We start from the raw sequence: 13842 nt of genomic DNA on the forward strand, positions 1-13842 counted from the left end.
TCAATCTGTGCACGTCATCATTCATGTGATGTGAATGACTTGAAAGCTTTTCAGAATGAATGAGTGAACTTGACAATGTTCAAACCTTGGAGATTTAGACTGTCTTTGCAAAAGTCTCAAGCCATCCCTCATTTCTTTATGTTTTTCTTCATAGAAGCCAGATTTTTCTAGCTTCTAAAGTTTTAACCCACTTAACAATGACCTATGAAATGATGGGTCAAGACTTTTGCACATTACTGTATGAATAGACAGTTTTATAATACCATAGCCTGCATTTCCCCAAGTGAAAACATTAAATATAGTCATACCGTTTTGAATTGAAATAATCTATATTTTGGTGCATACTTTATTGACTTTGCAGTTGTAGCTTGTTCATACTGACCCCAGCAAGCAAAACTGCAGGTCTGAAAGTGTGAAGAAAACATGGTCTTTGGATTTTATCACATTCTGCAGAAAACCTGATTTACCCTGTCCTCTATTATCAAATCTCACAATAACAGTGATCTCCAAGCATTTTATTTTATAAGGTCAAGACCCAGCAACAGGGAAAAATCACTTGTGGGCAAGCGCAAAGCAACAATGAGAAGGAGAAAAAGTCCTTCCTATAAAAAAATGAAATTGGGTGGTTGTTACATGTACAAGATTCAAACTTGTAATTTGAACTAAATAATTTCATGTTTCTATGGTGAACGTAATTAAAACATGTAGCATCTGCATGAAATTCAGCAACTTAATTTGTTATTCTTGAGATGACATGATACAATCTAGTAAGAGTGGTTAGTTGCCTGGACTCGAGAAATTCACAAGATCACATTAGATGTCAAACTACAGGAAAATCGCTGGAGTTTTAAGAGGCAGACAGCTACACCCACACCACGTGTATGCTATCGCTATTTATTGTGGTTTAACCTGTCAAGGACAAAAACGTACAGAAAATTCTGCATCAAGCCTTGTAATCATAGCTTTCCTACTTTTGTTAAGCCTGGTTTGACAGCTTGGTGGTGTGATGGTTAGTGCTGTTGCCTCACAGCCAGAAGGGCCTGCGTTCAAATCCACAATCTGGCTGGTTTGCAGTGTGTATTTAGAGTTAGGTTAACTGGTGATTATAAATTACCCATGAATGTAAGTGCAAATGGTTGTTTGTCTCTATGAAATCAACAACCCCATATTGGTTCATTAAGCAAGACTAGCAGTAATTGCCTTGATTAACAAAGTAGTTGTTCAAACAACAAGTTTTCATTGTATTTTCCTAAAGTTTTTCACTTGTGTAGAATGAATTAAAACAAATTTCATTTTACGTACTTCAATAAATCACTTCAAGTCAATGTAAGTATACTACGTTGATACGTAATCTGGTTACATTAAACCACCAAATGCCAAATGTGTTGGTTTGACATGGTCAAAAATGGGTTATTGTACTTGGTTAAATCACGTGGAAAAAGGTGCCATGATTAAATTGTGTTCATCCAACAACAGAGTGTAGGAAGAAGAAATGTTAGGACAGGCAGGCGTTCACTCTGAGTGGTTGGGGAATGAAGGTAATAAGATGAATGGGGAGTGAAAGACAGGGGAGTGAAGAAAGGGTCCTAATGGCATCATGTGAGGTCCTCTAGCTGCCAAAAAGAAAAAATAACGAAAGGTTGGCTTAGGGTTATGTGATCCAGCCCTAACTATATGATTGATCAAAAAGGAAAGTTTTAAGCTTAATCTTAAAAGTAGAGAGGGTGTCTGTCTCCTGACAGGAGAGGGGCCTAATAGCTGAAGTCTTAAACGCCCATCCTACTTTTGGAACCACGAGTAAGCCTGCAGTCTAAGAGTGAAGTACTTTATTGGGATAAAATGTTAGCGTGAGGTCTTTAAGACATGACAGAGAATAATTGTTCAGGGTCTCAGAATTCTAGATCTCGCAGAGAGCCGATGAAGACAAGCTAACTTCTCTTTGTCATCTCATAAGTGCTCTCGCTGCAACAGATAGCAGCCAAAACCACTCAGTGATGTCACAGAGAGCCGTTCTGCTTTGACAGCAGATGGAAGCCACCTGCGTGAAGACTCACGGGCTGTCTTTAACAGCATCAAGGTCACAGAGATAGCAAATCGCGAAACACACAACTACTGACTCAACATGTTAACCATGGAGGCCCCTCATTAAATACTCGTGACAAAAGTGCAGACGTACAGTTTTTGTGAGTACATGAACTTTATTTAAATAGTGATTAGCCTTTACAAAAAACAAAAAAACGAGTACATCAATTACACACCTGATAAATATTTCACCATAATGTTCACATTAAAGTGTTCAGAGTGTTACTGTGTTGTTGTGTTTACACGTGTGCCTGAATCAACAGCATGACAGAGGCTTGCACTGAGAAAAACAGGCTGATGTGCCGCTGTCAGTGTTCCCCAACCATCGTGATAAAGCGAGGAGACATTTCTATATTTCATTGACTGAATATTAGGATTACACAACAAAATAAACAGCAAATTAGGCAAATGCTTGACAATAGAATAAATCTTTTCCTCTGTCGTCATAGCAGCACTTTGACTGGAAGATCACGATAGTCTTTGTCAGCAACCGACTGAAGAGTGAAAACCACATCCACACCTAAAATTGTTTTCCTCTTTTGGGCTTGATCTGTCCCTCATCCAACAGCTCTGTGGAGCCACATGCAAATCAAAATTCAAACTGGCGTGGGGCAGAAGGCACTTGAATTTACATAAAAACTCAGCGACCTTGCTCTTCGCAAAATGAAGTACTCGATGAACCCTGAGAGCAAGTCACCATTGGCCAGCACATTTGCCTGTGTGGTGGCAGTGAAGACCCTTCACATGGAAAAAATAATCAATGCGGGGCCTTTGCATATGATTTGTGTGCGAGCTGTGAAGGGAAATGCACAGCACCGAGTCTGGCAGACAGTAGTTTGAGCAGACTGCTCATGTGAACTGAAATCAGAGCTTTTGAGAAGCTGAGAACTACAAGGGTATGGTACGCTTAGCACACACACACATACACACACACGTACAGTCACACTCAGGAACATGCACACATACTTTATACATACATTTACAAACAGTGGAAACAGCTGTCTGGAAAGTGAAAGTTCTATGGGTCTGTCTCAGCTTACACCAACATCAATAACAGAAAATTAAGAATGTGCATAAATCTGACAATAAGAAAACTCACGGGTTAAGATGGCAGGACCTAATGTCCTTCCTCATAAGGGCTTATTTATCAAAAATGCAACCTGCTTGGAACATCCTGTTTCACAAGCATACAAAGCTCGGCTGAGAATAGCACCAGCCACAAATAAGTTTAGTCCAAGTGCACTGGAGGACAAAAAAAAAGATAGACTTAGCTGACTAGGATGGAATTTTATAGGTTTCTTTTTCTTAGCTTGAGACAACCAGTTGAGATGAGGAAATTACTAGTCCCAGCGCAATAACAATCTGGCACATAACCTACCTCTGCTAAATTGCAAACCCTTGTTTTTGTACAAATTAAGCAATCAACAAACATAACTTGTTTAATTAGAAAGCGTTGGAGACACAGGTTTACTTCCTTTTTTTTTCTTTTTTCGATCCGCCAAGCTAACCAGCTGCTACCTCTAGCATCATATACAAAACAATGATCCGAGTCTATGCTACTAATCTTCTCATATAACTTTCATTGTCTCAGCCAAATAAATGTGCTGTGTTACTAAAATGCCAAACTTCATTAATGCTTGTCAGCTTCTCATAGCAAACCTTTTCATTTCTGAATCTATGTTGATCATAAAATTAGCTGCATGACTATAATGAAAAAAGTCGCTGTTAGCTTATTTTGAGCTACAAAAATGCCTAACAAGTACCAGTAGACTGAAGAAGTTACTTGGAAGTGATGAAACGTTTCTCCCACTGAAAACGCTACGTCCAGATGAACAGAATCAACCACTGTCACCTTTTAAGTGACAGTGGACACCTACAGCCAACTTAGTCACTGTGTCACAATGTGTATACATCCTTTAAGACACTTCCATGTTGTACATTATCTGCACTTACACTCTGCATTCATTTACACAGTGTAGAATTTGTGAAAATGTACAAGTTATCAGTCATTAGACCACAAAATAATACATTTTTCAACACTGAAGATATTCTTCTACATTAAATGCAGATAAATTAGTGCGTGGCGGATATAAGAGTCTTAAGACTGATCTCCATACCAATATTTGGCCAACGTATAGGGTGATATTTTCTTTACATTCAGATTCTCCCATCTCTGCTTCACCTATTTAAATTTAAATGTATTTTTATGCCATAAATTTTGATTTTATCCGGTCATTAAGTGATGACGTGACGAATCCTACTTCCGGGCCTAAAGTAGTCTGCGTTTAATATGGCTTTTGTGTTTTTAACATGTTTAATGTTATGTATTTTCTTCTATTTAATCTCAAAATGCTCCTAAAACAGTCAGTGATCACTGTTGACCTCCCTCGGCTTTTATTACCGCTAATCATTTATTTACGCTCAGTTTTTAAAACCTTAGGATGTAACTACAGCCCAGCCAATGCAGCAATATATGAATGACTAACCTTGTATTGTGGATGGATTATCCCAGTTGTTCTCCTGGCTGAAGTCCTTTTACAGCATCCTGCCATGCGATTACATTTGTTCCTGACCACCGAGAAGACTCACATTAACTTTTATCGAGTGGAAAAAAAGTTAGCTTGTTTATATTATGCTAACATAGCTATGTCGCTAGCGGTCACGTAGCACATCATTATATACCAGCTAGCCAAACTTCAGTAACCCTACAAACGTCACTGCTGTTTAGTTTTCTGTCTTCATTTATGTTGGAAGTGATAACAGAGCTGTACGTTTTAATTTGTTTCCAAAACCCCGCAGTCAGGACATGCTATATTGTATTTAGATCGAAGCTAGCAAGCTAACTTCCTGCTAACTTCTAACTCCGTTAAATGTCATAAATTCCGTTTTCATGGATGCCTGGATGTTAAACTGAATAGCCTGGTAGAGCAGAACGCTGATCATTTTATTAAAGATGAAAGACTTTAGACAGTTTTTCAACTCTCAGTAATGCCATAGTGATCGTTTGATATATGGACCTGCAGCTGAGTTTAGGCCCAGACACGGCTAGTGACGTCAGACTTAACGACCGGATAGGCAAATAGCTCATATAAATTAGTACCTGAAAAAAAAGCAAAAAAATTACCTGTGTTAGCAACCTAACTAGCATTAGTTATTTGTATTTCCCCCTGTATGCTCAAATTTTTAAGCATGATCAGACATTAACCATTGGGTACTTATAGAACCCTTAATTTAGCACTCAAAATAACAATGGAAGTTATGGAAGTACTTGATTTGTGACACAGTGAGTACTAGACGATATTCCCACTTAGCCACCTAGCATATTTATCATCACCATTGCAAATATATAGATATAAAAAAATATTGATATTTAGCCACATTTAAAATATGTCTTGTCTTTTTTTGGAATAAATTCTATAATAGTCGTAGCACACAACATACTGTCTCTATATGATCTATGGTTATGAAGAGATGAGGTGTTAGCTAACCTCAAAAATAGTACACAGTCAGTGGGAAGCCAGAATAGAGCTTTACATGTGCAGATTCACTTAAGCAAGCTTTTTGATTTGGCTCCCTTTACAAAATTACAAAAAAAAAATAAAAAATTAAAGATGATAGAATCCATCACACCTGAACATATACAGTATAAAACCATTTGTGCCATATTTTCCTGATTGTCAGTCATAAAGTGTGCTAGCTTGATTGGCAGGCTTTACGAAAAAAAAATAGGGCTCAATGAGTACAACCGGTTTGCCCTCATTCATTGCTGTTGTTGTCGAGATCTTTGCACTGCAGTTCTCCTCCAGCGTAGTTGATGCCGGGGATCTTGACGCCAAACCGGTCTACGCACCAGCAGATCCCCCTTTTGCGACCGCGAGATGGCTTGCACTGTGGGTAAAGAAAGCAAGACTGGAATAAAGAACTTGTTTTCCAATCATTTGTTGTGGCATTTTGACTTTGTTAGACTGTCAGATATCAAAGTAGCAGTGCACTCTAACTTTTTGATACATTTGTACCTGTTTGCGCTTGAAGAAGCCCTTCTTGTCACAGTTGGGAACATACAGTGAGAGAGCAAAGACCTGAGACGTGTCCTTCATGGCCTGGATGAGATTATCTAGTTTTCTTCTGCAGGGGCCCTAGAGTCACACAGAACATAAATCTAAATGTCTGCTTGATTACAATGCATATACATGCAAAATATTTCAATTCTGGTTAAAAATTATCTGGAAAATTTAAGAAGCCACATGCAGTGGTATGCAATATCTGATTTTGTAGAGCCAAAGTTTGTTCATTCAGAGGGAAAAAAAACTAAAAATAAAAAATTGCTCAAAATCTTGCAAAAAACCAACAGTCAGTGTTTTTTTTTTCTTTTCTAATTTTATTTACCTTGGTATGCATCTTTGTAATCTCTACATCACTTACAAAATGAGGATCCAGTTTATCTATGCTGAGTGGAGCCAAGTTGCTGGCAGGCCCAAGCTTGGCCAGCTGCTTCTTACGGTCCTTGGCCTGCTTCATGGCCTGGGCCTTGCGACTGCTAATGTGATCTCCATATAAGGGCACCTTTGTTTGTGGTGGGACTGGGACACGTAGCATGTCATCATGAGGCTGTCCACCTATTTGGGAGGCAACAAGACACAAAAGAGGTAGATTGTTTTAGTCGGCCCATAGGTATTAGTTTTCTGGGGAAAAAAAGTGTTATTTACACCAAAATGCATTGCGGCTATGGCCCCATGTGTTCCTTTGGTATAAAACATTTGCTATTTTTGGAAAATTTCGAAAGCCTTAAAAACCTGTTGTTGCTGGATTTCAGAGTCTGTTGGAGCATTATTACTGCCAACAACATAACACTGAAGAATGTAATTTAGCACAATAAAACTAACAGTTTTTGCACTGAACCAAAAAGTGTATTGCACCATGCTTGGGCATGTACAGATGCGTGTTTCTCCAAGGGCTAATAAAGCAGAAATACTCAATCTTTTTCTGGCATGTCCTGCTTTAGGAGCTGAAAAAAGTTCTGAGTTTCCCAACTCACTTTTAGTATAGTAACTGGTAGAGTCCCACCAGTATACAGGATTTTAAGACAGGTAACAATATCAAAAGCATGCACAATTTCCCTATAGAAATGCTAAGTGAGTCATTAATAAGATAATGACACAATGTAGTTTAAAAATAATCTTATCATGGCAAGTTGAGGATGACTGTTTTTAGACTTTGTTCTACTCAGATCAGCTGGTTGTGTGTTTCAAAAACACGTTATGCCAATCGGGAAGTTGCATAGTGCCCTCTGGTGGACACACTGCACAACATCAACACTCATAACATAGTTGAAGGGTATTTCTTCCATCTTTTCTTTACTTTCATCAATCTACTTTTATAAATACAGATATAGTTAGATTGGCAAAGAGTGAATATATATCACAAACATCAAACAATGTTCTTACACATGTAACATATCTGCCTGTGTCAGAAAGCTAGCAAGCATTAATCATTTGTGTTTGCTCTTGATGTTCAAATTTTTCACCATGAGCAGACATTAATCATTTGGTTACTCATTGAACCCTTGAGTATGAACACATTTATGCACTCAAAATAAAAAGTCTTTTTATGATTTATTGGTATGAATAGATGAGGTGTTAGCTAACCTGAAAAACAGTACACAGTCAGTGGAAAGTGACTTATGAAGTGGTTGAATGGCAATTCTCGTGTTTCTTCTTTACATTTTAATTTTTAATTTTATCAGCTGTTATAAATGTCAGTAAGTGTCAAATAAATGCCAGCATGATGCTTTCAATAACAAAAAGTTTAACTAAATCTTTTTAATGCTGATCCTTTACACTAGGGCTGCACGATTTTGCATAAAATGAGAATCACGATTTTTTTGCTTAGAATTGAGATTACGATTCTCTCACGATTTTCTTTTCCAATATAAATATTTATTGCGCTTATTCGTATTCGCTAACTTCGTAACAGTTGAGACTGAACATAAAAACAATAAATAAACATAAAAACAACAAATGTCTCACATTTTGTTGTTGCCGCAAAATGTTGTACTGCTTGAAATTCCGTCTCCACCGTTGCTCGACACTGCGTGTATAGAGCAGGTAGTGCAACAATAGAAAAATAGTTGCGGGACGGCACTGTGTAGCGTTTGTCTAGGGTGTTGATCATTTTCCTAAATCCCTCGTTTTGCACAGTGTTGATGGGAGCCATATCTTTGGTCAGGTGATAAGTAATAGCCTCCGTAATGTCTCTGCCAATTTTAGCAGCCAGCTTCTGTATCACGTGGTATAAGGCTCCGCCCTTGTCATTTGTTGAGCAGGAAGAGTGAGCGCTTGTTTTCATGCAGATTACGTCCCGGATCAAAATGCGGTACAATCGTCGTCATCTTTTTTTCTTTTTTTTTTTAAATCATTGTCATTTGGAAATGAGATCGCACATAAATATGAATTGAGATCGCGATTTTCTAACGATTAATCGTGCAGCCCTACTCTACACCCCACAGTTTGGGAACCAAACAAACAGATTTGCAGCCCAACAACTGTAAAGCATGTCTCTGTTAAACATGGCTTCCTTTACTGCAAAAATTTGAGTCACACAGGACTACTGTTCAACATTTCATCTGCAGTCAGTAATGGTGGGCCATTTCCACTGGATGCTTACACGTTAAAGATGAAAAACAAAACAAAAACAGCAGTAGTAATCATTCCAACAAGTCAACAGCTGTAATATTAGTCCTGTGTGAACATGGCTCGACATGATGGGTCAAAATTAAGAGCACCATGACTTCCAACCTGGATTTGCAACTTCTTGAACTGCCAAATTAAAAAGCTCAAGAGGGCACAAGGCAGCAGTTTCCAATTTGGAAATGTCACAACACAACGTGATGATTTCACTTGCCCCAGCTAAATGCTTATTTAGCACAGTTAGTGGCTACAAGCCAGATTCAGATTGGATGTGTTGACATACGGGACAACATAAGCTACATTTATGGCAAGTCAGGCTGCCAGTTTGGGGTATATGTAGACCAGGGGTTTTAAAACTTTTATAGCAAGTGACCTAAATGAGATATTTAGTCTCACCCTGGCACCCATGGCCATGAAAACATGCTATTACCCTTGTCATGTGGCAAGCCACCAAAAAACAGCCGCAACCCATTTTGGGTACCAACCCCCACAGAAAGCTTCATGTACAAGTATCTTTCATCTGTGCAAAAACACTGCTCTGTGCTAAATTTTGGGGAGTCGCACAAACCTCAGCACTCGCCCCTCTCCCTTGTCCCCACCCTCAGCCGCAGTGACTGCACTGAGGCCAGAGTGAGTGACTGTGGCTATTTTCCCCCCCAAACAGCACTATAAACTGATATTTCATCGGGTTTCTATCCTGAAACATGCATTAACTTTGCATGTGTCCTAAGCCCTCGTTGGCCCATTTCCACTGCTGTGTCACGCACTTGTTTCCGCTTTCGTTTTGGCAGATTGAAAACTCCACATATAAACCTCTGTAGTTCTGCCAGTGACATGGTCGCTAAGCTACTAAGCTAACTGCGTGGTGAACTGAGGTCACTGTGTAGTTGCAAATGATGCTTAAAACCTCGATGACTGACGATGATGAAGCTCATGATGATGATGTCATCCATCCATTCCCCTTAATGACAGGTTCTTGGAAAAAAGAGATTCCCCCTAGTTTCCTGCTGACAATGTTTTTTTTCTCTCTCTTTCCCCAGGGAAATCTGAGGCAGCTCAGCGCCAGTATGTCCAATCAAGTCTTCACTTGCTAATCCCCAAGCTTGTCTAATCTGACGTGTGCTGACTGATCACATCTTTCACTTTTTTCCCCTTTCTTCCTGCCTCTTTTCCTCTTCGTGATCCTGGAGAGCTATGCAGCTCCCTGCAGGAATTAATGACTTAAAAAAATATTTTCTTCATCTTCATCTATCTAATCTTTCCATGTATTCTCCCTTGCCACATCTGTCCAGATGTTACTGTTAGACATCCTTTCAAATGTAAAAACTAGATTCTACCTATTTTTAGCTGTTGTTACAACTTAAATGCCAGCTTATGTCACAGGTTTTCTGCTCTCTGACAAACAGCAAATATGGAAAATATGGTCAGACTGCACACACGAACACTTGTGCATTAATATAGCTGTACATGCCTATTATGAATGCATATATGTACGCATATCCACAGCCCAGGGTTGTCAGGTGTCTGCAAAGCGTTTTTACTCTATGGGGCATGTGCTCATGGGTGTGCATGTGGGTTTTTTTGTTTAATTTATGTGTCAACAGAACGCCCAGCAGGAGATGGGGAGTTCATGATGAAGCTGACTGCCGGACAGACAGACGGGGGATCAGAAACCCACGCTCAGCCTGCATTCTGCTGAATCACTGCACAGCCGGGGCCTGCCTGCAGCGCCGAGCCGGAGAGAGGGGGAGGGAGTGGAGGGAGAAGACTGTGTATAGACGTGAAGAAGAGGAGATCAGGACGGGACTAACAAAGACTGACGAGAGGGAGCAAATAAGTAAAGGTGAACGGATCAATCCAGATATCCATAGTATCGATACCAACGCTGGTATTGGTATTGGATTGATACTAGTGATAGGATCGATGCTTTGCTTCTATCCTCTATCTTCAGTATGTCTTTCACTGAATTGTATTAAATTAATTATTGACAAATGTCACATGTATTTTATTTATAGCTTATGACACATTTAAAATAACAGGCAGATTTAGATTTAAAAAAAAAAAACAGTATCAAGATACATAAAAAGCTGAAAGGTGTGTTTTATTGTGGGAAGTAAAAATCACAGCTCTCTCTCTCAATGCACTCTTCTACATAAGCTGCTATTACAAATTAAATGTATCGGTATTAGTATCAGCAATATTGGCCCAGTCTTTGCTTGGTATCGATCGTATATCATACTGCACAACAGCAAATAACACATTTCTGGCTGAGGATCAAAGCTGACCTTCAGTTCAAAAGTAAGATTTTGATTCACGCTCTTTTCCCATTTTCCACCTCTTGTTACTGGACTTTATGCCAATATCACAGAGCAAGAAAATAGTTCAAGTTCTTTTTTTTTTTCCTTGCTCAGCCCGCTGGCGTTTAAAACAGAGTAGGAATATTTATGTTTCCATTGAAACTCTGCAGGAAAAACGGAGCAAGAGATAGAATGGAAACGGTGAATCGTGGAGATGGTGGGATAGTGAATGAGGTGGCGGAGAGAAGGAGAAGAAGAAGAATAGGTTGGAAAAGATGTAGAGGGACAGCAGCCAGGCAGGGAAAGAGGAGAAGAAGGCTGTGTGTTGGGACAAAAACAAAGGTGGGTCAGGTGTGTGAGAAAAGGCACAGGTGGTAGACGAACTGACAAAAGAAAGGAAGAAAGGTCTAAAGACAAAAAAAAAAAAAAGAGACAGGTAACCATAGAGGAAGGTATGTGGGCAAAACATGATTTCACACCTTGAAGACAATGAGTGCAAGCTAAGGCAGCTCTGCTGGAGCCACAGAGGAGCCCCGCTGAGAACCACCTGTAATCTTCTCCCTTTTTATTTCGTCTGACTGGAAGAGGGAGGGGAGGAGAAACGGGACGCCGCTGATTTAAGACTTGCAGACCCACAAGGGCCCTATAGTTGATCACCACGGGACACACCAACTGCTCAAAGAGTTCACGGGGGTCAGCTCAAGTGCTGAGGAGACTCCCATCAACCCCTCAGAAGCAAACTGAGTAGAAACAAAGTTGCAGGAGAGCGGAAAGCGCAGTGAGATTATTCATCCTTCTCGCTCTCTGAAAGGGAGTTTGTGCATCTCTTGTGGGCTTCATCAAAATTCCTGCACTGACAAGGGAGGAGTAACATCTCTCTCCAGCTGTTTACTATTTCTTTGCACCGTCAGATCTTTGGGTGAAGCAGGAATTCGCGCGATGACACTATCAGAGCTGTCACGGAGAACATGGAAGTGTTACTGCTGCGTAACCCACATTTCCCATTTGTCCCTTTATCTTTAAACTAACACACACAGAAGAGTAACCGCCTCTCCATGTTCCCTTCACAGGTAACCCTTCACAAGCCTACCTTTTGACGGATGCAGCAGTTTGTACAACTTCTCGTTCCTGCACACCCCGCGGCCGTGCAGGAGCGCGTGCAGCGGCTTCTCCTCTCCGTTCTTGGGCAGGCAGCGGAGCCCGCGCGTGCATGGCCCTGTGTACACACCGCACGGCTGGCCCTCTTCGAGCGCGCAAGTCATGCAGCACCCGCAGCCGGGCTCCTTCACCGGCTGACAGCCCACAGGCACCGGCGGGCACATGGACAGCACCTTCTGATCGCATGGCTCGCACGGCACGTAGGACGAGTCGCAGCCGGCGATGGTCAGCAGCGGAACCAGCAGGAGGGAGAGGCGCATAGGCATGGTGGGTGCGGGTCTGGAGTGAAACTGCGTGGATTGGAATGGAGTGGAGTGGTGACGAGTCGGTGGAGAGGAGTATCAGCTAAGCGTTGCGGAGAATCCTTTCTATGTCTCTGGTCTCAGTCCGAACATCAGGCGGGTGCGAGTCGCATCCACAGGTGCCTCTGCGCGCTCACTTGTGAGTGGCAGCGTATCCGATACTCGCGTGCTCTCTCACTCTGCCGTCCTCCTTAAAACCCCGCAGAGTTACCAAGAGTTGAAAAAAGAGCCAAACAAACAAATGAAATTATCCAGACACCACGTAAATCTCCCTTAAGTGATGCCCGGTTCCGTTTACGCGCAGGCTGCTCCTCTTCAAATAAAAAAAGGAAAAAAAGAAAGCCCGCTGATTCTCTCTCTCTCTCTCTCTCTCTCTCTCTCTGTGTGTGTGTCTCTCTCTCTCACTGTAGGTTACTTCGCCCGCGCAGATTGCGAGCAGAATGTATAATCTGCGGCTTTGAGCTTGCCTTTTAAAAAAGAAACTGCCAGAGGCGAAGCCTGTAACGACGGGCATGTCAAACAACGCGTGGAGGGGAGGAGGAAGGGGGGGGGGGGGGGGGGGGGGAATCAGAGGGAGGCGCACTTGTCAAGTCCGTGCGCTGAGATGCTGATTTCACAGGGCGGGTGCTGGCATGTCTCCAGATCTGCCAGACACTAGACGATGCTCCCGTAGGCGATTGAATGAGACCTTATCTTTCTCACTGCACAGTTGCCATTTAGGTATGGTCAGTTTGAAAAAATGAATAAGTCCGTTTAAAATCTAAAGCAGAGGTGTTAAACATAAGGCCTGGGGGCCTGAAGCAGCCTGGCAAAGACTTGACAGGTTTAGTGGACCCATTTTGAACTTTTAACTCTATTTTCAGTCACGGTCAAGTGTGTGGAAAACAGAGAGATAGGATCCAAAAGCAGGACTCAGCAGGCCATCTTGGAATATGCACAGTTTTGTTGCTCAAGCTCCTTGGCATGAAGGCAAATGACTGAATAGACAGGGTGCGTGTACACACAGGAGGAGATGATGACGATGACATGACAGAGACAAACTGAGGGCTTAAATAGACAGGATAGTGGAAGGAGAGGAAACAGGCAGGGATAACTCTAACTAATAAAATGGAGGAAGTAAACTACACATAATGGATATGTGACAGAAGACTATCACAATAAAACAGGAAACATACACAGGAAAACTAAACACTGACAAAAAGTCCATACTCAAAACGTTGGGTCAACAACAGCTCTGACCCGACTGCCACCCACACTACATCAAAGCAAGACATTTTCTCTAATGAAAGCTTTCTGTTCTAAAATTTTAAAATTAGA

The 13842-nt window shown here is 41.1% G+C and overlaps 1 protein-coding gene across 2 annotated transcripts; it reads right to left on the bottom strand.

The window, feature by feature from the left end:
• Positions 1-5005: 5005 nt before the first annotated feature.
• Positions 5006-13024, bottom strand: igfbp5a (insulin-like growth factor binding protein 5a). Of its 2 annotated transcripts, none has more exons than XM_085448309.1 (4): positions 12156-13024; positions 6505-6698; positions 6099-6218; positions 5006-5970 (listed from the first exon to the last, which is right to left on the bottom strand). In XM_085448309.1, the coding sequence occupies exons 1-4, from the start codon at positions 12487-12489 to the stop codon at positions 5839-5841; spliced, it is 780 nt and encodes a 259-aa protein (XP_085304435.1). In that variant the 5' UTR covers positions 12490-13024; the 3' UTR covers positions 5006-5838. The 2 variants fall into 2 exon arrangements, with proteins under 2 accessions (XP_085304435.1, XP_085304434.1); XM_085448308.1 differs by having other exon boundaries at positions 6469-6698.
• Between the last annotated feature and the right edge of the window lie 818 nt (positions 13025-13842).

The sequence above is a fragment of the Copadichromis virginalis genome, linkage group LG23 (genome assembly GCF_057382275.1).
Source record: "Copadichromis virginalis isolate Kocher_CV1m ecotype Utaka linkage group LG23, C_Virginalis_male_GT1.1, whole genome shotgun sequence".
NCBI lineage: Eukaryota > Metazoa > Chordata > Actinopteri > Cichliformes > Cichlidae > Copadichromis > Copadichromis virginalis.

Bases quoted from the DNA above. Each gene is read 5' to 3' on its own strand.
- igfbp5a (XM_085448308.1), bottom strand. From the start codon at position 12,489: ATGCCTATGCGCCTCTCCCTCCTGCTGGTTCCGCTGCTGACCATCGCC. The intron at 6,699-12,155 runs GTAGGCTTGTGA...CCTCCCAAATAG, and splicing joins ACTGCTGCATCCGTCAAAAG to GTGGACAGCCTCATGATGAC. The intron at 5,971-6,098 runs GTACAAATGTAT...CTTTACCCACAG, and splicing joins GCTTCTTCAAGCGCAAACAG to TGCAAGCCATCTCGCGGTCG.